This window comes from Mirounga angustirostris, unplaced genomic scaffold, assembly GCF_029215605.1.
Source record: "Mirounga angustirostris isolate CCGP_5_RB_7025 unplaced genomic scaffold, mMirAng1.0.hap1 SCAF_7, whole genome shotgun sequence".
Classification (NCBI taxonomy): domain Eukaryota; kingdom Metazoa; phylum Chordata; class Mammalia; order Carnivora; family Phocidae; genus Mirounga; species Mirounga angustirostris.
The window spans coordinates 32,589,179-32,612,549 of record NW_026991715.1 but is presented as its reverse complement, the minus strand read 5'-3'; the positions used below and the strand labels follow the sequence as shown (position 1 = coordinate 32,612,549).

Here is a 23,371-nt window from a genome sequence, read left to right as displayed (position 1 = left end):
AGAGTAAGATGGCGCCCTTCTCCAGAAATTGGAGCGAGGAAAACGTCAACGCTCGTGGATGGTGCACGCGCCGGGGCGCGCCCCGGGCTACAACACGGGCCAAACTCACGTGAGCTGGGGCATCCAATGAGTGCTGTAGTTAGATTCCACCCCCGGTTTCCGCCTCTCCCTGCGCACATGCGCCTTAGGCGCGCAACAGGATGCCAGCTGCGCAGGCGCAGCAGGCCCCTCCTCTCACGCACCTGACGCAAGGACACTGTAATCGGTTCGTGATTCATCCGTGTGACCTTGAGTCTTTCCTGCCTCCGAGGACCGGGGCTGTCGTAAGTGATGCCTTTATACCTCTGTTAGCCCCGTCTCCACTCACTGAGTCCAGTCTTGTTGCAGCCGGAACGAAAGGACACGCTTTTTCCGGCCATCATGCTGCGATGCCTCTTAGCTATATGTCCTAACTCCGGGAGTGGCTGTCAGGTAGTCTCTGGTCAGGCAGCGCGGGCGGCGCCTCAGCGGAAGAGTGGTCCTCCAGGTCGCAGCAACTAACCCCCGCCCGCCACCCCACGTGGTTGGAGGTTTCCAGAAGCGCTACTACAGCCGCGCTGCGCAGCTCCTGGCCGCCGAGCGCGTTTGCCGCTTCGTAGTTCTACCATCTAACCGCCATGATAAGTGCTAGCCGAGCCGCGGCAGCTCGTCTTGTCGGCGCCGCAACCTCCCGGGGCCCCACAGCCGCCCGCCACAAGGTAAGGAACGGCTGGGTCTTCTCCGAGGGGCTCACGGCCTTGACCTCGTGCGGCGGGCCTCGCCCTTCAGACACAGAATTCGCCGGCACAGATCAGGATGGGAAGAGCATAACTAGCCTTCATTAATCAGAGCTGCCGTTGCAAGGCCTAACTCAGGGTTTTGCGTCCATGTCTCGGACTCTGCTGAGTCACACCTCTTAAGAGCGTATAGTTTTATTCTAGGAAGTAGCGGATAGTGGTCCTGATAGTCTGTTCCGTGGCTGATGGCACGGTTTTGGCCTTGGGGGGCGAGGAACGCAGTTTTAGTTGGGAGGGAACCGCTATTGTAGGTTTCACTTAAATCTACAAGTCGTAGGGCCATTGTTCTCCTCTAAAATAGTGTGTGCGCGAAGACCTCGTTATTATGATGAAAAGAAAGAAGGAAAGTATCTTCGTAAAGTGAAAGCCAAGAACATTTGTCTGTAGTTCCCCAGGAATCTTTCGCGTAAGATTGTCCTTTCTTGTAATTTCAGAAAAAATAAGCAGATCAGAAAATGGCCATGGAGTTAGTTGCTCATTATCGTGTAAGACCGAACATGTCTTTGGAGAACAGGACCTGGTGTCCCTCTGCACTCAACATGGGGTTAAAAAGAAGGCTTGGAAGTATCCTGAGATTAGGTTTAATCCTGGTTTGAGGCCACTCCCCCAATTTTTTTTCTAAACTGACTGCCCAAGATTTCCATTCCTGGTTCCCTTAAGGTGTTAGCTTGGCTAGGTTGGGAATTGTCTCTGAACGATTTAGATTTGCAGCTGCGAGCACAGCCTAGTAAGGTTTAGATACCTGTACATTGCTGCTGAGTATGAAATTAAGAAGTGTCCAAGTAGTATTTTGTAAGGCAGTGATTCTCAACTGGGAACAATTTTGCCTTCCAAGGGGATATCTGGTAATGTCTGGAGATAATTTGTTAACAATTTGGGGGGCCTACTGGCTTCTGACACTGGAGGCTGAGGATGCTGTTAAACATCCTACAATGCTCAGAACAGCCTCCCACAACAAAGATTTGGTTCAAAAATCAGTAGTGCTAAGGTTGAGAAACTCTGTCATGATGTAATTAAAGACACTTAAATGTTTTTTTTTCCATCTTCGAAAATTCGTATTCAATTAAATTTGTCTTCTATTTAAGTACCACAATACGTCTGATATATAAGACTTCCATCTTTTCAGTATACGGTTACCAGAATGAAAGTTCAGACTTTGTGTTCTTCAGAAGAATGCTGGGAACGAGCTCAAGTTTTCATGTTTGTTGATGCATTTTTATTTTATTTTTTTTAGGATGGGTGGAATGGCCTTAGTCACGAGGCTTTTAGAATTGTTTCAAGACGGGACTATGCGTAAGTGTAACTTCGTTTCCTTTGAGAGAGAATAAATATTAAACCCTAGAGTAGTGGTCTCTAAACTTGTGATTAACTCTTCCATGAAGGAGAAAGGGACACATTCTTTTAATTTATAGGTTATTTAATGCACAACTACTTACACATAAGTATTCTTATGTATTCCTGCAATGGTTCTGGAGACCACTATTAAGGTAACATTAACTATAGCATTATTTTAAATGTCTTTCAGCTCAGAAGCAATCAAGGGAGCAGTTGTTGGTATTGATTTGGGTACTACGAACTCCTGTGTGGCAGTTATGGAAGGTAAACAAGCAAAGGTGAGTATGTTTGGAAGCTCTGGATCATATAGTAGTAGTTAGTACCCAATCTGGAATTCTGTGCCCTTTGGCTTAGATAAAGGACTTTTTTTTTTTTTTTTTTTTTTTTTTTTAGCACAAGCAGGGGGAGAAGCAGGCTCCCGCTGAGCAAGGAGCCCGATGCGGGACTCAGTCCCAGGACCCTGGGATCATGACCTGAGCAGAAGGCAGACACTTAACCAACTGAGCCACCCAGGTGCCCCTAGAAGTAGACTTAATTTCCCATTCCGGTGGAAAGAGTACCTTGTTCCAGTATCTTAGTATGAAAGATCTGATTTATATTTATTTTTCCATTTTTTTGTTTTGTTTTTAGTTATAACTTGTTTCAAAGTGAAGGACTAAAAATACTTTAGGGGCGCCTGGGTGACTCAGTTGGTTAAGTGTCCAGCTCTTGATTTCAGCTCACGTCATGGTGTCAGGGTTGTGAGATTGAGCCGCATGTCGGTTCTGCCGTCAGCTGTGTGTGTGTGTATCTCTCTCTCAAATAAATAAAACCTTTTTAAAAAAGTAATAAAAATACTTGAAACGTGTACCTCAAATAGTAGTTACTATGTCAGCATTCACAGAGCAGAAAAGCATGCCCATTAGTACTGTTCTTGAGCATTTGTTTTGTGTCTTAAAATGATTGATAAAAAAGACTGGTGGTGATGACTGGAACCTCATTCTCTGTTTTACTTTGGGAGTTTTAGGTGTTAGAGAATGCTGAAGGTGCCAGAACCACCCCTTCAGTTGTGGCCTTTACAGCAGATGGTGAGCGACTTGTTGGCATGCCGGCCAAGCGACAGGCTGTCACCAACCCAAACAACACATTCTATGCCACCAAGCGTCTCATTGGCCGGCGATATGATGACTCTGAAGTACAGAAAGATATGTGAGTAATAGGAAAAGCATAGTTACTTCCAGAGACCACGCAAAAGAATCTTTTCAGCAAGATTCTTACAGCATCTTACCTTAGTAATTTTATACGTTGTCCATGGGGGCATGTCCTGCCCCTACCAAAAGGGTATTTCCTTCAAAAAAACATTCTTCTGTCTTCACATAATAGGTCTTTGCTATGTACTGACATGACGGGAAGATTTAGCTAGTCTTTTATGGACCATGTAAATTGGTGTTAAACTTACAAGGTAGATGGTGGCATAAGCCCCATCATGTGCTGATCAGCTAGGTTTTCAGAGTTTGTCCGTGTTAAAACATTATCAGTACATTCCTTTTTATGGCCAGATAACATTCATTGTATGGATATGCTGTTGACCCTTAAACAACATGGGATTGTGGTGCCGAGCCTCGCCTCATTCTCTTGAACATCTGTGTATAAATTTTGATTACCCAGAAAGTTAGCTACTCATAGCCTACTGTTGACCAGAAACCTTACTGATGACATATGCAGTCAATTAACACCCATTTTGTATGTTATAAAGTACATTAGAGTAAAAACAAAAAAGTCGTAAGGAACAGGAAATATCTTTGTAGCATTGTATTTACCCAAAAATATCTGCGTATAAATGAACCAGTGCATTTAGAACTCATGTTTAGGGTCAGCCATATACTACATTCTGTTTATTCATTTGTCAGTTAATGGGCATCTGGGGGCTGTTAAGAGTACTGCCATAGGGTGCCTGGCTAGCTCAGTCAAAACAACATACGACTCTTGGTCTCTAAGGGTCTTGGGTTCAAACTCCGTGTTGGGTGTAGAGATTACTAAAAATAAACTTGAAAGAATACTGCCATAAACACTTGTGTACAGGCTTTTATAAGGATCTATGTTTTCATTTCTCTCCGGTAATGGACTTGCTGGGTCATTGGTAACTTGCTAAGCATTGCCAAAGCAGGGGCATAAATCTTTTGTTCAGGAAGTAAAGAATGTTCAGGTTTCACCAGGATGTTTTTACATGTTAGTGATCGGTTTCTAAAGCTTTTCATTAAATGGATTCCTGAAGTTTTCATTTGTTGGCCACGTATCTCTTGGGATGGAGGATGGACATTCGTGGTGTATGGTAGGTTGCACGGGCACATTTTTTCAAACATAATTTTTGTGTGTTTCAGTAAAAATGTGCCCTTTAAAATTGTCCGTGCCTCTAATGGAGATGCCTGGGTTGAAGCTCATGGAAAACTCTATTCTCCAAGTCAGATTGGAGCATTTGTGTTGATGAAGATGAAAGAGACTGCAGGTGAGAAAGTTTTAGTTCCTATCTGGGAAAGTTTGAAGAACTGGATGGTTCCTCACTTACATACCCCGGTGTCCCTCGGATGAGTCTGTGATGGGTCCTATACAGAAAACCTAGAAATGGCAAAACTGTTATCCTCACACATTCCCTACATAATGATTTATCTTCATACTTTTCCTAATGATGGTTTATCTTTTCCAATATAGAGGGGTGGTATTCTATACTGAAGCCGAAAGACTACATATTAATCTTTGGGCTCTGTTAAGTAAAACTTAAAACTTCCCATTTGGAGAAACTGGTGGCTGTTTTAAGTCTAAGAATAGGTCGTCATACCTGGTGCATCGTCACTATAATGTTAAATGTGAGATCTTGGGTTTTCAACCACTATCTTTAATTGGAGTGTTTTCTACAAGGTCTCTCTGTGTGTTAGGTCACATGCGAAGAAACTGAAGAGTGTTGTCTGTGACTCTTAAGAGGATGACACATGTTCTTAGCCTATGTGAGTAATTCTGTTAATTATTTCATCTGACAGAGTGGCATGATTATTTTTCATTCTTTAATTCTTTTCCAGAAAATTACTTGGGGCATACAGCAAAAAATGCTGTGATCACTGTTCCGGCTTATTTCAATGACTCTCAGAGACAGGTGAGTTCGGTTGGTGTTCTCATTCAGGAAATTAATGTACTTGGGACACAGGGTGGAAAATGCTTTTTTCTTTTCTTTTAGGCCACTAAGGATGCTGGCCAGATATCTGGACTAAATGTGCTTCGGGTAATTAATGAACCCACAGCTGCTGCTCTGGCCTATGGTCTAGACAAATCAGAAGACAAAATGTAAGTTTGTGCAGTAAACTCCACCCAGATTTGTGAGACTCAGTTCATGGAACCATGAAAGTACTGGGCTGTGGGTTTTTTTTTTTTTTTTTTTTACCTTGGTATGCATATTGGCAAGTATTTATTCAAAAGAGTGGTTGGGGGCATCTGGCTGGCCGAGTCAGTAGACCATGCAACTCTTGATCTCAGGATTGTGAGTTCAAGCCCAAGTTGGTCGTGGAGACTGCTTAAAAAAAAAAAAAGTGATTGAGTCCTGTCAATTTTGCTTTTAAAAACGTGTTTCAACTCTGTATTTACAAGTATTAGGGCTATGTATTAACACACTTGCCACTTAGGCAGTGATCCAATTTCATTATTTATACTTCAGGGGAATCATAAGTTTATGTTGGTTTGGTTATTAAAATTTATACCTTTGCAGCAGGTGTTATTCTTTAAGGTCTTCTTTTCTTTCTTTCTAGCATTGCTGTATATGATTTAGGTGGTGGAACTTTTGATATTTCTATTCTGGAAATTCAGAAAGGTGTATTTGAGGTGAAGTCCACCAATGGAGATACGTTCTTAGGTGGTGAGGACTTTGACCAGGCCTTGCTACGACACATTGTGAAGGAGTTCAAGAGAGAGGTTGGTTACCAGTATAGTTAATATGTAGACATTGGGATGTTGAGAATGTCTTTGTTCAGATGGCTGTTTGCTTTATGATTTTTTGTCCTTAATAGAACATTGACTAGAACACTTAAATAATTGCATTTCAGTTCCACAGGTGGACTGAAATATTCTGGTTATCGTAGCTTCAGCTTGGGAATAAACAGATTAAAAAGGATATGATACTCTGTATAATATTGGCAAAGGAATTCTGGGAACTCCTGTTTTGAGTCAGAACCCAATAACTGGAAAGAACTGATTGGGTTCAGCCCTCTGACTTCAGGCACAGCTAGCTTTTACAGAATAAGGTTTCTTTTCCTTACAGATTTTTAAGGGCAGTAAGTGATTCATGTTTGTTTATAAAGGTATGGATCTGTTTTATGTTGGTTAAACATCATCACTGTATCTTGAAATAGTATTCATCACCTTGCTCATGTGGGTATTGTGTGTTTTCATTTTGTAGACGGGGGTTGATTTAACCAAAGACAACATGGCACTTCAGAGAGTTCGGGAAGCTGCTGAGAAGGCTAAGTGTGAACTCTCCTCATCTGTGCAGGTAGGATGTGGACAAATCCCAACAGCCTTGATGTTTTCAGCCTTAGTTTATTTGAATAGCATGCTCTAATTGGTGTGATATCCATCTAATCTTTTTATACTTTGCTGGTTGGGGTAAAAGTCTTTCCATGAACAAAGGAGCATTACTTTTTTAAGGATGAGCTGGAATTTGTTAACCACCCAAATAAGAGGTTCTACATACCAGAGCCAAAAAATAAGATCTGAATGACATTGAATACATTTTATTTGCCTTAATTTAAAGGTACTGATTTTAAGATCTAGACTAGTAACTAGCATACAAAATTAGAATCACTATCCTAGAAATAATAGCCTCTAAGAACTGCTGCTCTCTTCACTTCAGACAGCCCTTCAGGTGAGTCTCATATTGTCTCATTTAATTATTTGGATCAGCAGTCCAGAAAGTGAGCATGAAACCTGGCTGAAGGCTGGGGTATATACACTTGTGTACATTTCTCTCTGTTAGCATCAGAGTTGCTTGGCACCTGTTGAAGTGCTCAGCCTGTGTTGTTCCAGTTCTTTTCGAGAAGTGAAGCTTCACTTTGCCTTAACCACAAAGAATAGAACTATATAAAGCATGTTAGGTCTGGGTCAGAGAGGCAACAAGATGGAAGGCCGGAGATCTGTCTCTGGGATCTCAGGTGGCAGCAGGAAAGCCAGAGCCTGTGACTACTTTAGTTGTTAATTTGATCGTACACAATGGGTTATCCAGTGTGGGAATACCTGGATTTTTTTTTTTTTTCCCAGACCTGGATTTTAAAGTTTTTTAAAGTAGCTATGAGGAGTGACAAAGTTATATAGTCATCCATGATGATGGTGTTGCTTTGTCCCTGGTATTACAGAGTGGCAGAACTTTGCAACATATGATGGTTAGGATTAGAGTTGGAATATGTAACACTGCTTTGGAAGATGAGGTTGGTTGTTTTTAGTGTGGTTCTTATTGATAGGCATTTGGATTGCTTTCTGGCATTTTGCTGGTAAAGTGTTGAGCATTCTTGCACATTAATGTTTGTGCATGTATAATTATAAATCTGTAGAATAGGGGCGCCTGGGTGGCTCAGTCGTTACGCATCTGCCTTCGGCTCAGGTCATGATCCCAGGGTCCTGGGATTGAGCCCTGCATTGGGATCCCTGCTCAGCGGGAAGCCTGCTTCTCCCTCTCCTGATCTCCCTGCTTGTGTTCCCTCTCTCACCATCTCTCTCTCTCTCTCTCTCACATAGATAAATAAAATGTTTAAAAAATAAATCTGTAGAATAAATTTCTTGAAGCATCACCTTCATGGGGTTTACCGTGTGGTTTAGAGTTTTTTGGGGTTTTTTTTTTAAGATTTATTTATTTTAGAGAGCACGTGGTGGAGGGGCAGAGGGAGAGAGAGAATCCCACCCAAGCAGATTCCCCGCTGAGCGCGAAGCCCGGTGCAGGGCTCCATTCCACGACTAAGATCATGAGCCGAAATCAAGAGTCAGATGCTCAACCAACTGAGCCACCCACGCACCCTGAAGAGATAGATATTAACTAGGGCATCATATTAATAACTGTCAAGCCAGAAGTAATGTGAGAGGTTAAGAGTGGCCCTGTAGACAGAATGCTGGGATTCAAGTCCTTTTTCATCACTTAAAGCTGTGTGGCCTTAATAAATTATTTAACATTTCTGTTTGTTGCTCTAAAATGAGGATAATAGTGCTTTCTCCCTTAGAGTTGTGAAGATTCCTAAATTGATACATGGTTAGAATATGTCTTAAATAGTACTCTAAAGTTACTGGGGTGCATGGGTGGCTCAGTTGGTTGTCTGCCTTTGCCTTAGGTCATGATAACCAGGGTCCTGGGATCGAGCCCCGCATCCGGCTCCCTGCTCAGTGGGGAGTCTGCTTCTCCCTTTCCCCCTGCTTGTGTGTGCAAATAAAATCTTAAAAAAAATAAAGTTGTTAATGTGGTAAAAGAGCAAAGTTAGATTTATAATTGTAAGAGAAAACTGATAAAGGTGTTTGACCTAACAAGGAGAGCTTCTGAAAGAGGAGTTGATCAGAGAAAGATAAAGGGTCCAGTAAATACAAGGCTCTGGGGTGAAGATCTGAGAAAGGGCTGGTGCGTTTGAGAGCAGACATGCAGGGAAAGTGGAATATGAGAATAGAAGCATTAAAGATTTGGGATTTGGGTCTGTCCCGAAAAGTGTGAGTATAAACCAATGAAAACTTTTTATGAGTAATCTCTACACCCAACATGGGGCTCAAACTCATGACCCTGAGATCAAGAGACACATGTTGCCTCCTGAGCCAACCAGGCACCCCGGTGAAAACTTAATTTAGGGGCAGTAATATGGTCATATGGGGCTTATGAAAAGTGCTCTGTCAGAAGTAGAATAGAGATTTGTTAATGGGTTAGGAGAGGTCCTGTGGCAGAGGCAGCTTAAGTGGAAAGTGGGAGAACCTTGGGAAGCTATTGTGGACTTGGACTAGAGTGTGAGGTGCTGTGTTGAATTTGAGAGAGAAGGGACAAAACTTGGTCACAAACTGGTTTCAGAGGGTTGAGAGTGCTGGAGTTGTCCAAATTGTCATTAACTACATACAGCATAGAGAATTACATTAATACAGTGTCCATGTGAGGATTTTTATTTATTTGACAGAGAAAGTGAGAGAGCACAAGCAGGGGGAGCAGCAGAGGGAGAGGGAGAAGCAGGCTCCCCACTGAGCAGGGAGCCCGATGCGGGGCTCTATCCCAGGACCCTGGGATCATGACCTGAGCCAAAGGCAGACACTTAACCGACTGAGCCACCTAGGCATCTCTACATTCTTCATTGTTAATAACAAACACATTCTAAATTTTTTGCCTTTGGAAAGAGAACAGCTTGAATGGTCTTTGGTGGCTGTTCATTTAAAGTGGGTCCCACTTTCCCTGTAACTTTGGAAGTCTTCCTAATGGTGGGAGTATGGTCTTATTTTACTTGAAATAATAAAGAAACTTCACCACTATTGCTCTCCCTGCTTTCTTTGCAGACTGACATTAATTTGCCATATCTTACGATGGATGCTTCTGGACCCAAGCATTTGAATATGAAGCTGACCCGGGCTCAGTTTGAAGGGATTGTCACTGATCTAATCAGGAGAACCATCGCCCCATGCCAAAAAGCCATGCAAGATGCAGAGGTCAGCAAGAGTGACATAGGAGAAGTGATTCTTGTTGGTGGCATGACTAGGATGCCCAAGGTATGGATCCATCGAATCCTTGGCATGGGAAAGTAGAGAGGGCAAGCACATAATGTTTTCTCTGGACAAATGGTTTGTGTAGAGACATGAATATGTGGCGTTCCTGCCACAGTGACCTGAAAGGGGGATGAGTTTGTGCCCTCACTAGAATTCTTTTTTAGCCTCTTTTTTAAATTAAGAGGTATCAGGAAAAGGATTGGGAAGGGCAGAATGTCTTTGGGGCGGTAGCATGAAGGATCCTGTACTTCATTTTTGGGAGTATTTTTAGGAATGAAACAGTTTGAGATCAGAGATGGCTTAAAACCTTGGTACTGTCTAGCTCTAGAGGCAATTTTGGATAAGAATGTCTTTGCACCATGGTGTTTGGGGTTTCTAACTGCATCTCTTCAACAAAGATTTGTGCAGTGATGCATTTTATTTATCAACACATCATTCTGATAAGACAGGTGTGTGGAAAACTAATGACTGAGCACAGAACCTGTTGAAGATGCAATTCTTGTTGTATAGCTTGAATAGAATTTTCTTGGGCTTTAATAGTAATTTTTCCTTTGGGGTTTCTGGGCTTAGGAGAATATGCACAGATAAATGTGGAGAAAAAAGCAGCTTTGGACAAGGAAGAGATCTTTGGGCTAACAAATTATCCCAGATGCTATTTAAGTAGCAGTTTTTCCTAGCATTATTAGTAAAATAAGCAGGAAGAACATGCCTCACATTAGCACCAGTGTTGAATTATTGAATTAAGCACTGCTGCTTTTAAGTTGGTTTTTAGTTGAGCTGAAGGAGTTGGACTATATTTAAAGCCTCGTGTCTTACATCCTCTGTTTCTTCTTTTTTGGGGTGGGGGGGGTGGTTTTTTAAGTAGACTCCATGCTCAGCGTGGAGCCCAACATGGGGCTTGAACTCATGATCCTGAGCTCAAGACCTGTGCTGAGATCAAGAGTTAGGCGCTTAACCAATTGAGCCACCCGAACACCCCATGCACCCCCTACTGCTTTTTTTTTTTAAATAAGATTTTGTTTATTTGAGTGAGCATGTGAGCTGGGGGAGAAACAGGGAGGGACAAGCAGACTCTGTGTCAAGTGTAGAGCCCAGTGCAGCTGATCCCAGAACCCTAAGGTCATGACCTGAGCCGAAACCAAGAGTCTGAGGAAATCAGAAGTTTGGCGCTCAACCAGCTGTGCCATCTAAGCACCCCTTTATCCTCTACTTCCAATTTAATGTGTTGTATGGGAAACCCAGTAACAAAACTTAGGCAGATTCTTCTCATATCTTAAAAGGGCTATGAATGATAAGTAAAGTGAGTATTACCCACTTGACACATTTAGGTCATTAAGGAAAACTCAGATATGAAATAGTAATTTGAGTGAATATTCTTGGATCTGAAGCAGCTTGTCCTGAGATTTGCTGTGATTTTGGAACACACTTTTCCCTTCTTGGGTAGTTTCCCTTAGTAGATAGTGACAGGTTCTCTTTCTTTTTTTTGATGGTTCAGGTTCAGCAGACTGTACAGGATCTCTTTGGCCGAGCCCCAAGCAAAGCTGTAAATCCTGATGAGGCTGTGGCCATCGGAGCTGCCATTCAGGGCGGTGTGTTAGCTGGTGATGTCACAGATGTGCTGCTCCTGGATGTCACTCCCCTGTCTCTGGGTATTGAGACTCTGGGAGGTGTTTTTACCAAACTCATCAACAGAAACACCACTATTCCAACCAAGAAAAGCCAGGTAAGAATCACCTACTCCTCCATTGTCACAGAGATACGAGGATCTGTGAGGGACATGATTGCACCCCTTTTTGTGAGCTTTTCCTGAAAAACTTCGCTTTTTGTCTTGGGAGTCTATACTAGTTGAATGTGTGTGCTAAGAATCTTGTGTTTTGTTCTCTCTTTTTGTTACCGTTCCTGAAAAAGTTCTCTTTATCTGTCACCCAGCAGTGATGATTGGAGGTAGGGTATCAGTAGTCTCCTTCACGGGGTTAAAATAACTTCGCAAAAGGAGCCTCATCATTTGGGACTAAATTCCCTGTACTCTTCTGTTCTGAAAGACAGTAAAAAGAACCTGGCCAAGATTAGGAGAGTGTACTTGTTTTGTGGGTGAATGATGGGGTTCCTTAGATACCAAGCAGGGCTACTTCGACAGGGGCTCACTCAGTCTTAGATTAAGAATTACTTCCTGCCTTTCCCAATTTTGATGTTTTTCTGAACAGCTGTTAATACCAAATGGATATTGCTGTTTCTTCAGTGATGTATTGCCAACACATCGCTCTGAAGAGAACTGTGGTGACTTCCCATGACATGTCTCTGACCTGTTTCTTCAGATGAGCATGTTTCAAGATCTCAGTTTTTTAGCTCCTTCTTTTGACACTGTATTTGCTAATGCTGCATCTTTGTATAGTGCATTTGTTTAGCTGAAACAATAGCTATTGTATGCCCTTTGACTGCTAATCCTGCTCTTGTCCCCTGCAAAGACATAAGCCTTTGTTCTGAACACCATGTGCGTTGGGATTCTGAAGTGTTGAGGTGGGAATTTCTTTCTTTGACTTGCACTTTGTATAAAGGGAAGTAGCCTAATCAGACTGCCAACCCGGGGAGTTTCTTTCTCCCTAGGTGTTTTCTACAGCTGCTGATGGTCAGACTCAAGTGGAGATTAAAGTGTGTCAGGGTGAGAGAGAAATGGCTGGAGACAACAAACTTCTTGGCCAGTTTACTTTGGTAGGTATCAGGAATTCTGGATATTGTACTTGTCATTCCTTTTAATATGCAGTTAGACTATATTTTAATACTTAATGATATTACCAAAAACTGCTAATGATATTAATGATATTACCAAAAAACTGCTAAAACACAGTTTTACTGCTAAAACAGTCTGTGTTACCTTAGTTCAGTGTACAAATTCTGCAGCTGGATACCCATGGCTTCAATTTTTACCTGAAAGTCTTGCTTGTTCCTGATGCCTTAGGAATTTCATTAAGAAATTGATAAATACAAGAGCCAGGAAAATATTCATAACAATGTTAAGAATGTTAAGAAAAATTCCCAATTACTATTTAAGATCTTTGATATTGGCTCCTACTCAGCATTGTTTATTGGTTCTTGGTGAGATGAACAGTGATGGAGACTTTTCCTCTCATTCACTGGGTCCTCAGGTACATAAAGTCATTATGGTTACTTGCTGTAGTGAACCTTTACTGGCATGAGCCCTTTTTATTTCAGGTAGCAATGAAATTACTACCCTTACTATAAATTTGTGATTTGTGTTTTTATACATTTTAATTGTTTGGTTTTTTTTAAAGATTTTATTTATTTGACAGAGAGCGAGATAGAGCAGGAACACAGGCAGGGGGAGTGGGAGAGGGAGAAGCAGGCTTCCTGCTGAGCAGGGAGCCCGATGTGGGACTCGATCCCAGGACCCTGGGATCATGACCTGAGCCGAAGGCAGACGCTTAACGACTGAGCCACCCAGGCGCCCCATTTTAATTGTTTTTTGTTCCTCCCAGGAACAAGTTACTTGTTCACCCAGAATACTGTAGAGGTTTGGAAATAGAACACTGGACCTCTTATGAGAGGAGCTTTAACTCTGTGTATTTATTTTAGATTGGAATTCCTCCAGCCCCTCGTGGAGTCCCTCAGATTGAAGTTACATTTGACATTGATGCCAATGGGATTGTACATGTTTCAGCCAAAGATAAGGGTACAGGACGTGAGCAGCAGAGTAAGTGCTCTTATTTATCAGACTTTAAGAGTGAGGCGAGGGACCTCATTGAAGTTCCTCTGTTTGAGAAGTAGACCTTCTAGGTTACCCCCAGTCTTAGTGGAGGATGAGTTCTCTTTGTCCCTTTTCTCCTTGGTTGGCAGATTCACATTAACAGGTGTGGTGTTTATTACCCCAAATGGGCAAGCACTGGGCTTCTGGATTATTGAAGTTTTGGTAGACAGGCAGGTCAGTTGGTCTGTGTTATTTCAGACCCTTGGTTTCCTTCTTTTTACTATAGGACAACAGGGTATTTTTCTGTATGTTACATATCAAAATTGGTTACTCTGAACAGGTGTATTTTTTTTCTTAATACCATAGAATAAGAAGCAGGTAATTTTATAACAGTAAAAAATAACCGTAACAAGATGCCTTTCTTTCTCACTGTAGTTGTGATCCAGTCTTCTGGTGGGTTAAGCAAAGATGATATTGAAAATATGGTTAAAAATGCAGAAAAGTATGCTGAAGAAGACCGGAGAAAGAAGGTAACTACTTTCTGCCTCTTGCATCTGGAAGGTGATGGGAGTTTGGACATGTATCATTGACACATGAATCCGTCCTTCCTCTCTTTGCTCATAACTTTTGTGTGGAATGCCTTTCTTATTTTAAGTCTTTCCATATCAGAATTCTTACGTGCTCCAATCCAGCTGAAACCCCTTATAGATCTCCTAGACTATTTCAGACCACAGTAATTTGTTTCAACTTTGTAACTATATGCATCACTTATAATGTTGTCTAGCTCCATGGGGACATTCAGCCAACTGGTTGATTGGGAAGTCTTCATACTAAATTTCTAATTTCTTTTAGGAACGAGTTGAAGCTGTTAATATGGCTGAAGGAATCATTCATGACACAGAAACAAAAATGGAAGAATTTAAGGACCAATTGCCTGCTGATGAAGTGAGTGCTCTTATTAAAATAGTTAATGAAATTAGGCATTGTCACCAATGTCAATGAAGTGGTTTTTTTTTTCTTTCTAAGATTTTATTTATTTGAGAGCACAAGCAGCGGGGAAAATCAGAGGGAGAGGGAGAAGCAGACTCCCTGCTGAGCAGGGACTCCCCCCCCCCCCCCCCCCCAATGTGTGGCTGAATCCCAGGACCCTGGGACCATAATCTGAGCCAAAGGCAGATGCTTAACCGACTGAGCCACCCAAGTGTCCCTGAAGTTTTTCTTGATAGGAATTCAGTGGTATTTTTTGTTTCTCAAAGGCTTTTTATTTCCATTTTTCACACAAACTTTCATTTGGGGCCATTTTATAAATAAGGAAATAGAGATAAAATTTGATGAGTTCTGCCAGTGATAGGAATTTGTTTCTTAATGTTTCTGAGTATTACTGCTACACAAAATGAGGGATAAGAAACCCAGAAAAAGAGTTTGGTTTTGTTTTTAAGTGCAACAAGCTAAAAGAAGAGATTTCCAAAATGAGGGAACTTCTGGCTCGCAAAGACAGTGAAACAGGAGAAAACATAAGGCAGGCAGCATCTTCCCTTCAGCAAGCATCACTGAAGCTCTTCGAAATGGCATACAAAAAGGTACAAGGGCTGAAGGGCGTGTTGCTCAATGAATTTACCCCTAACTTGATCTTAATAGAATTGTTGATTACTGCATCACTGATGGCACTCTACATGGCCATTTATAGAACTGGGGGTATTGGAGTTGGAAATACTCTTCCTGCCTTCTTGACTCCGCGTTGGGAGGGAGGGTGATAGCAGTCAAGGGAGGGATGCACAGAAGCCACCAATAGTGTACAAGGAGGGAGGGAGAGTGGAAAAGGCTGGATATGCCTCCTCAATAGTTTATCAAACTGTCAGCCTTAACATTAAATGAGTTGCTTTCAAATATTTTCTTAACAGATGGCATCTGAGCGAGAAGGCTCTGGAAGTTCTGGCACTGGGGAACAAAAGGAAGATCAAAAGGAGGAAAAACAGTAATAACAATAAACTTTGGAGTCGAAATATGATGCTTGGGAGTGAAGGGACTTCCTGAGCAGAAATGGGCAAACTTCAGTCTTTTACTGTGTTTTTGCAGTATTCTATATATAATTTCTTTAATATGTAAATTTAGTGACAGTTAGCTAATGATCATTTAATGAGAATTTCAACCATACAAAGTTCATAGTACTCTGTCAGTCATTTTTCAGCTGCATGTAAAGGGCGGGGCGGGGGGAGATGATTTATTCATTATTATTAAAACAATGTTTTGTGCTTTAGTAGCCATATTTTCAAGAGCTGAAACCGTCTCTAAACATAATAATGAAGGTAGTCAGCTATAGACCTGGAATGAGATCATATGGGGATGGGATCCTATTCTAGTTAATTGAGAACTACTATACCAGCCTGTATGTATAAGGGATTCTTCAACTAAGGCCTTGCTGTGCCATGTTGGGAGGTAGGGCAGGAGTAGCTAGATCAATGGAAAAATAGCTGTTAGGTACAGCTTTAAAATAAGGTAATAGGGCTCCCTAACTTTCCTAAGGCATATTTTTCTAGCTATCTTATGTCTTGTGTCGGAGCACTTGTGTCCTTGTTTTTTGTTTTTTGATCCATTCTGGTTTTTTTTCTTTTTTAAATAAATATGAAAAGCATCTTGATCTCTTGTTTTGAGGAGTGAGGCTCTGAGATTTAGCTTCAGGAATAGGATATGAGTCATACTTCCCATTCTCTGACCTAAAGTTGTTCAGGTGGAATACATGATTTTCTAACACTGGCTCAAATATAAATTCAGGATTTTTAAGGGCTGGTATGATGAAAACATTACCAAGGACAGTCCATCAGGAATTGATTCTACATTTCTCCTGTTTAATCCTGAGTGAGTTGCCTTGTCCTATATCCTCTGGTGTAGTTCTAATTAAATGCTGAAACCTTCAGAAGCAGAAGGGTGAATATCTTTCCTATATTAAGTGTGAAGAATTATTTCCCAGAAGTTTTCCAATAGATTCCCCCCTCTCCCAACCCCTTTCATGGATTACTGTCCTATACCATGCGCAAAGGAATCTGTCAGGAACATGGGCTTAGACCCCCATCAGTGTAATGCCTCCTTTATTTTGTGAGATCTAGAAATGAAATTGATGTATAATTAAGTCAATATATTGCTCTAATGTGAAGGAGATTGTTTACACAATAATTACATTCCTGGAAAATTAAATGTTCCTTAACACCCATGTAAACACTTCTGGAGATTGATATGAAAAATAAATTCTAGGCTCAAGTTTTCAGCTACATCAATACTTGAGAACCTTGTGGGATGTGCAGTAATTCTTGTGAAAGATTATTTTGTGGTACTTAGCATCTCTGGTCAGCCCTTGCCCACTGAATGCCTCAAGTCTCCTAATCATTGATAAGCCCCTCAAGGACTTCTAAAGCACCTCATTAAGAACTAGTAGCTTTTTATCAAAGTTGGCATCAGGTTAAAGAGCTGCTTGGAAAGGTACTGAGAGATACTGTCTCACGCTACCCCATGTGTAGTGAACACAGAGCAGCATTTAAGGTACCTACCAGTAAAAATGATAAATGGCGCAAAGAACCTTGAAAGACAAAGTTCTTTATTCTTCAGATACAGTCTTCCTTTTGTGGACAACTGCTTCATAGGGCCCAAAAGGAACTTCTGGTTTCCCTTCCTAAGTAGTCTTTCCAGTTAAGAGTAAATAGACCTCTTAACAGTTGCCTAAACAAAAAAAAAGTCAACAAATCTTAGCCACTGTCAAAGTACATCCAGAACCACCTTCTCCACTCCTACTACCAAGTATAATTTACTCATTGGGTTTTTCCAAGTAGTTTTCCCCACTTAAAATGACACCCTTGCCATTCTGGTGATGTAGTGCATAATCAAAAACTGTATGTGGCATTTCAGGGTGCTTGGGTGGCTTGGTTAAGAATCCTGACTCTTGATTTTAGGCTCAGGTCATGCTTTCAGGGTTGTGGGATCAAGGCCCAAGTCTGGCAGGCTCTGCACAAAGTGGGGAGTCTGAGATCTTTCCCTCTGCCCACTCACCCCCTGCTCTTGGGCATGCACACCCCCTCTCAAATCTTTAAAAAAAAAGACGACATGGCATTTGTGTCCTTTTAGGTAAGAATAGTTGTGTTTTTTTTTTTTAATCTTGTCAGAAAGCAAGCACAAGCAGGAGAAGCAGCAGGCAGAGGAAGAAACAGGCTCCCCGCTGAGCAAGGAGCCCAATGTGGGACTCGATCCCAAGACACTAGGATCATGACCTGAGTGAGTGACTCAGGCATAGGACACTGACTTCTCTTGAAGAGTACAGGCCATTTCATTTACAGAATGGCCCTTTGGATTCACCTGATTTCCTTGAGTTCAGAGTTAGGTACATATTACTGGTAGAAATACAAGATAGGTGCTCTTTCAATGTATCAATTACCAGGGAGAATAAGATGCTCTGCTCCATACTTCATTTTGAAGATACTTTTCATAAGTAATCTATTATGGTGGCTTAATTTTAAGTATAACATTTACATTAGAGATTCTATAGCAAGAAGAAACCGTAAAGTTAAAAGCAAATTCTTACAGAAGGTACATGAGCTTAGAAGTTGAGACAAACCTGACCTTGAAAATGCACTGCTTCAAGCAAAGGCCCTTCACTATTTTCAGATACCACGGTGACTCCATTTTCCAGTCCTAAGGCTGCTTTCTAAGAGCTATGTCTCCTTTCCTCTAGTATTGGAACAATGAGATCTGTAAAAGCTTTAGATGGAGGAACTATAGGGTGACCTACATTACTCAATCTGTACAGCATGGAAGTAATTTAGCAATTACAAAAAGAACCATTGAAACAGCCATTTCTGTAGGTTAAAAACAATGTCAGCAATTTGATATGGTTAAACCTAATACAATGCACCATCATCAAACCCGCAGCAGGTCACAAAGCAGAAGCTTGGGGGGAGGGGCAGAGGGAGAGAGAATCTTAAGCAGGCTCCACATCCAGCGCAAAGCCCAACGCTGGGCTGGATCTCAGAATCCTGAGATCATGACCTGAGACAAAATCAGTTACACTTTTAACGGACTGGGCCACCCAGGTGCCCCAGTAAGCAGAAATCTTGACCCTGAAGAGAACACGGCAGCAGAATCAGCCTTTAATAACTTTGAGCTTCAAGTCTGCAATCAGGAAACAGGAAAGTAATGTGTTTTACCTAGGTGCATCGGGCTGGCTCAGTGGTAAAACATGCAACTCAATCTGGGGGTCATGAGTTTGTGCCCCACACTGGGTGTAGGGCCTACTTAAAAGCGAAAAAAAAAAAAAGTTTGACCTAAATTACAGGCACTTAAACAGGTTCTTGGAGCCCCTGACCTAGCAGGTGGAGATTTGGAGTAACATGAACAGCGAGTCCACATGAGTGATTTCAGGAGGTCCATAAAACACTAATTAGATAATGCAAGATAGTTATTAGTTTTTCTGAAAAAATGGTCCACTACTTTTACTAATTTCTTCAAGGAATCTGTGACCAAAAAAGGGTTAAGACCATAGCTTTCCTAAATGGAAACTCACTCTATTGGTCTAGCTTAAATTCGAGTCCTACTCTCCTGCTCCCTGTCCCCCTTGCCATTTGCCAGCTCAGTTTTACCTTCATTTTTTTTTTTTAATTTTATTTCTTTATTTGCGAGAGAGAATGAGGTAGAGAGAGCATGAGAGGGGGGAGGGTCAGAGGGAGAAGCAGACTCCCTGCCGAGCAGGGAGCCCGATGCGGGACTGGATCCCGGGGCTCCAGGATCATGACCTGAGCTGAAGGCAGTCGCTTAACCAACTGAGCCACCCAGGCGCCCATACCTTCGTATTTCTTAAGCATCCTTGGTCTACACTCTCCATGAAACCTTAACCACACTGGCTGTTACACTCATTTTACTCTAACATTTCTATATTTCTAAAAGGATTATTCTATAAAATATAACTATCATGATCACATAAACATGAGCAACTCCTTAATAGCAAACAAATGTCCAAATTTTCCCATTTCACAACTTTAAGATCTTATTTAAGTAATCTCTATACCCAATGTGGGGCTTGAACTTACAAGCCCGCGATCAAGACTCGGAAGCTCTACCAACTAAACCAGTCAAGCACCCGTTTCACAACTTTTTCAATTGTTAAAGAGCCAGGAACCAAATAAAGGCCACATCCTATATTGGTTGGTATGTTCTCTAAGAGTCAGACTATACATTTCCCTGCTTTGCTTTCTATTTATAAAGATATTTTATTTTATTTTTTTAAGATTTTATTTATTTGCGAGAGAGAGAATGAGAGACAGAGAGCATGAGAGGGAGGAGGGTCAGAGGCAGAAGCAGACTCCCTGCTGAGCAGGGAGCCCGATGCGGGACTCGATCCCGGGACTCCGGGATCATGACCTGAGCCGAAGGCAGTTGCTTAACCAACTGAGCCACCCAGGCGCCCCAATATAAAGATATTTTATGGGGAGAGGGGCAGAGGGAGAGGGAATCTCAAGCAGCCTCCCCACTGAACACAGAGGCAACGCGGAGCTCAATCCTATGACCCCAAAATCATGACCTGAGCCACATTCAACAGTCGGACGCTTAACCAACTGAGCCATCCAGGCGCCCTGCAATTTATTTGTTAAAGAAACTGGGCCACCAATCCTATAATATCCTACATACTATATTTCACTGATTGCATTCCTGTGATGTCATTTAACACGTTCTTCCATCCCCAACTGATCTGATTCAAGTTCAGTTTCTTGACAAGAATGGGTGGTGTGTACTTCCATCAGAGGGTACATAATTCTGGTTGGCTCTTAGGTGATATTAGCAGCCACTGATGAGATCATTACCTGATCTCTGACTTCATCAAAAGTAATACTATCCTGGAGCACCTGGGTGGCTCAGTCAAGTGTACAACTTGGTTTTGGCTCAGGTCATGATCTTGGGGTCATGGGATCAAGCCCTGCATCGGGCTCCATGGTTAGCGAGTCAGCTTGGGATTCTCTCTTTCCCTTGCCCCTCCCCTGGCTCTCATGCAGGGGCTCTCTCTTCTAATAAAATCTTTAAAAATAAAAAGTAATACTATCCTGGGCGCCTGGGTGGCACAGTTGGTTAAGCGACTGCCTTCGGCTCGGGTCATGATCCTGGAGTCCCGGGATCTAGTCCCGCATCGGGCTCCCTGCTCGGCAGGGAGTCTGCTTCTCCCTCTCCCACTCCCCGTTTGTGTTCCCTCTCTCGCTGTGTCTTTCTCTGTCAAATAAATAAATAAAAAATCTTTAAAAAAAAAAGGTAATACTATCCTATCTTCACTTTTTAGTTGGAATACCTCTGTAGTGAGAAACTTCCCCTCATAAGTACCTAGTTACCCTGAGGTACAGTTCATACAGAAAAGGATTATGTACTGGTTTTAAGAATGAGTTGGTTTTGTTGTAGTATTCAAAGATGAGACCAATGAGGTTTCTTAGGTGTCGCTGTGAGCTCAGAGATTTTAACTAATTTTGTGTTTCAATTCACTGTAGTTCTTCATGATGCTCAAATTGTTCTATTTTTAGCCTGTGGAAACTCTTCCTATTGGCTCTTAAGTTCTTTTGATAAGACCCCAGTAGTCGAGAACAGTCGTCAATTAATGGTGTTGGGAAAACTGGACAGCCAAATGCAAAAGAATGAAACTGTGCCACTATCTTACACCATACACAAAAATCAACACCAAATGGATTAAAAGCTTGTATGTAAGGCGTGAAACTGTAAAATTCCCAAAAGAAAATAAAGGCCATAAGCTCCTTGACATCTGTCTTGGTGATGATCTTTGGATTTGACACCAAAAACAAAGTCAACAACAACAACAAAAAACAAACCAAGTGGAACTATATTAAACTGGAAAGCTAATGCACAGCAAAGGAAATAAATGAAAAGGCAACCTATTGAATGATATAAAATATTTATAAATAATATATTTGAAAAGGGTTTAATATTCAAAATATATTCAAAAAACCACCAAAATATATATATATATATATATATATATATACTTTTTTTTTAAAGATTTTGTTTGAGAGAGAGAGACACAGCGAGAGAGGGAACACAAGCAGGGGGAGTGGGAGAGGGAGAAGCAGGCCCCCCACGGAGCAGGGAGCCCGATGTGGGACTCGATCCCAGGACTCTGGGATCATGACCCGAGCCGAAGGCAGACGCTTAACGACTGAGCCACCCAGGCGCAACCACCAAAATATATTAATTCATACAACTCAATAGCAAAAAAACGCAATCCAATCCAATCCAAAAATGGGCAGAGGATCTGAATAGACATTTTTCCAATGACAAAGAGATGGCCAACAGGTACACAAAAAGGTGTTCAATATCACTCATTAGGGAAATGCAAATCAAAAACAATGGGCTATTAACCTCATACTTGTCAGAATGGCTAATATCAAAAGAACAAGAGGGATGCCTGCGTGGCTCAGTCAGTTAAGCATCGGACTCTTGATTTCCACTCAGGTCATGATCTCAGGGTTGTAAAATGGAGCCCTGTATCAGGCTTCACTACGGGTGAGAAGCCTGCTTAAGATTCTCTCTCCTTCCCTCTGCCCCTGTCCCCAGCCCCACCCAGCGTATGCACTCTTAAAAAAAAAAAAAAAAAAAAAAAGGTATGTGCATCCCCATATTCACTGCAGCATTGTTTACAATAGCCAAGATATGGAAACAACCTAGGTGTCCACTGATGGATGAACAGATAAGATATGTGATACATGAGCATGTACACATACACACACACACACACAGAATACTCCAGGGGCACCTGGGTGGCTCAGTTGGTTCAAGTGTCTGCCTTTGGCTCAGGTCACGATCCCAGAATCCGGGGACTGAGTCCCGCTTCAGGCTCCCTGCTCAGCGGGGAGCCTGCTTCTCTCTCTCCCTCTGCCTGCCACTCTGCCTGCTTGTTCTATCAAATAAATAAATAAAATCTTTTTTTAAAGATTTTATTTATTTATTTGACATAGAGACAGAGAGGGAACACAAGCAGGGGGAGTGGGAGAGGGAGAAGCAGGTTTCCTGGTGAGCAGGGAGCCCGACGCGGGGCTCGATCCCAGGATCCTGGGATCATGACCTGAGCTGAAGGCAGACGCCTAATGACTGAGCCACCCAGGCACCCCAATAAATAAAAAAATACTCAAAGGTCATAGAAAAGAATGAAATCTTGCCATTTGTGATAACATGGATGACCCTGACGGCATTATGCTAAGTGAAATAAGTCAGAGAAAGGCAAATACCATATGATCTCACTTATATATGAAATCTTTAAAAAAACAGGGACGCCTGGGTGGCTCAGTTGGTTAAATGTCCGCCTTCAGCTCAGATCATGATCCCAGGGTCCTGGGATCAAGTCCCACATCCTTCTCCCTCTGTCTGCCACTCCCCCTGCTTGTGCTCTCTCTGAAAAATAAAATATTTTAAAAAACAACAAAACCCCCCCAAAAATCCCAAGCTCATACATAGAGAGGACAAACTGCTGGTTGCCAGAGGCAAGGGAGGAAATGGGGGGATGGGGAGGATGGGGGTGGATGAAATAGGTGATGGAGGTCAAAAGTTTTATAAGCTTCCAATTATAAAGTAAGTATTAGGGATGAAATGTACAGCATGGTGGCTATAATCAATAATTATTGCATATTTGAAAGTTGCTAAGAGTAAATCTTAAAGTTCTCATCACAAGAAAAAAAAACTGGAAACTACATACATTGACAGATGTTAACTAGACTTACTATGGTGATCATTTCACAATATATAAAAATATTCAATCATT

The 23,371-nt window shown here is 41.8% G+C and overlaps 1 protein-coding gene and 1 non-coding gene across 2 annotated transcripts; both read left to right on the top strand.

Annotated features, from left to right (window-relative positions):
- Positions 1-342: 342 nt before the first annotated feature.
- HSPA9 (heat shock protein family A (Hsp70) member 9) lies at positions 343-16,222 on the top strand. Its single transcript, XM_045893263.3, has 17 exons — positions 343-737; positions 2,050-2,108; positions 2,341-2,428; positions 3,157-3,338; positions 4,511-4,635; positions 5,204-5,277; positions 5,359-5,465; positions 5,924-6,086; positions 6,571-6,663; positions 9,675-9,884; positions 11,377-11,604; positions 12,486-12,590; positions 13,473-13,590; positions 14,020-14,114; positions 14,437-14,529; positions 15,024-15,164; positions 15,486-16,222. The coding sequence occupies exons 1-17, from the start codon at positions 657-659 to the stop codon at positions 15,561-15,563; spliced, it is 2,040 nt and encodes a 679-aa protein (XP_045749219.1). The 5' UTR covers positions 343-656; the 3' UTR covers positions 15,564-16,222.
- Positions 10,284-10,358, top strand: LOC123836714 (small nucleolar RNA SNORD63). The gene has a single exon (XR_006789042.1). It is a non-coding gene; the product is annotated as a small nucleolar RNA SNORD63 (small nucleolar RNA).
- Positions 16,223-23,371: the final 7,149 nt, after the last annotated feature.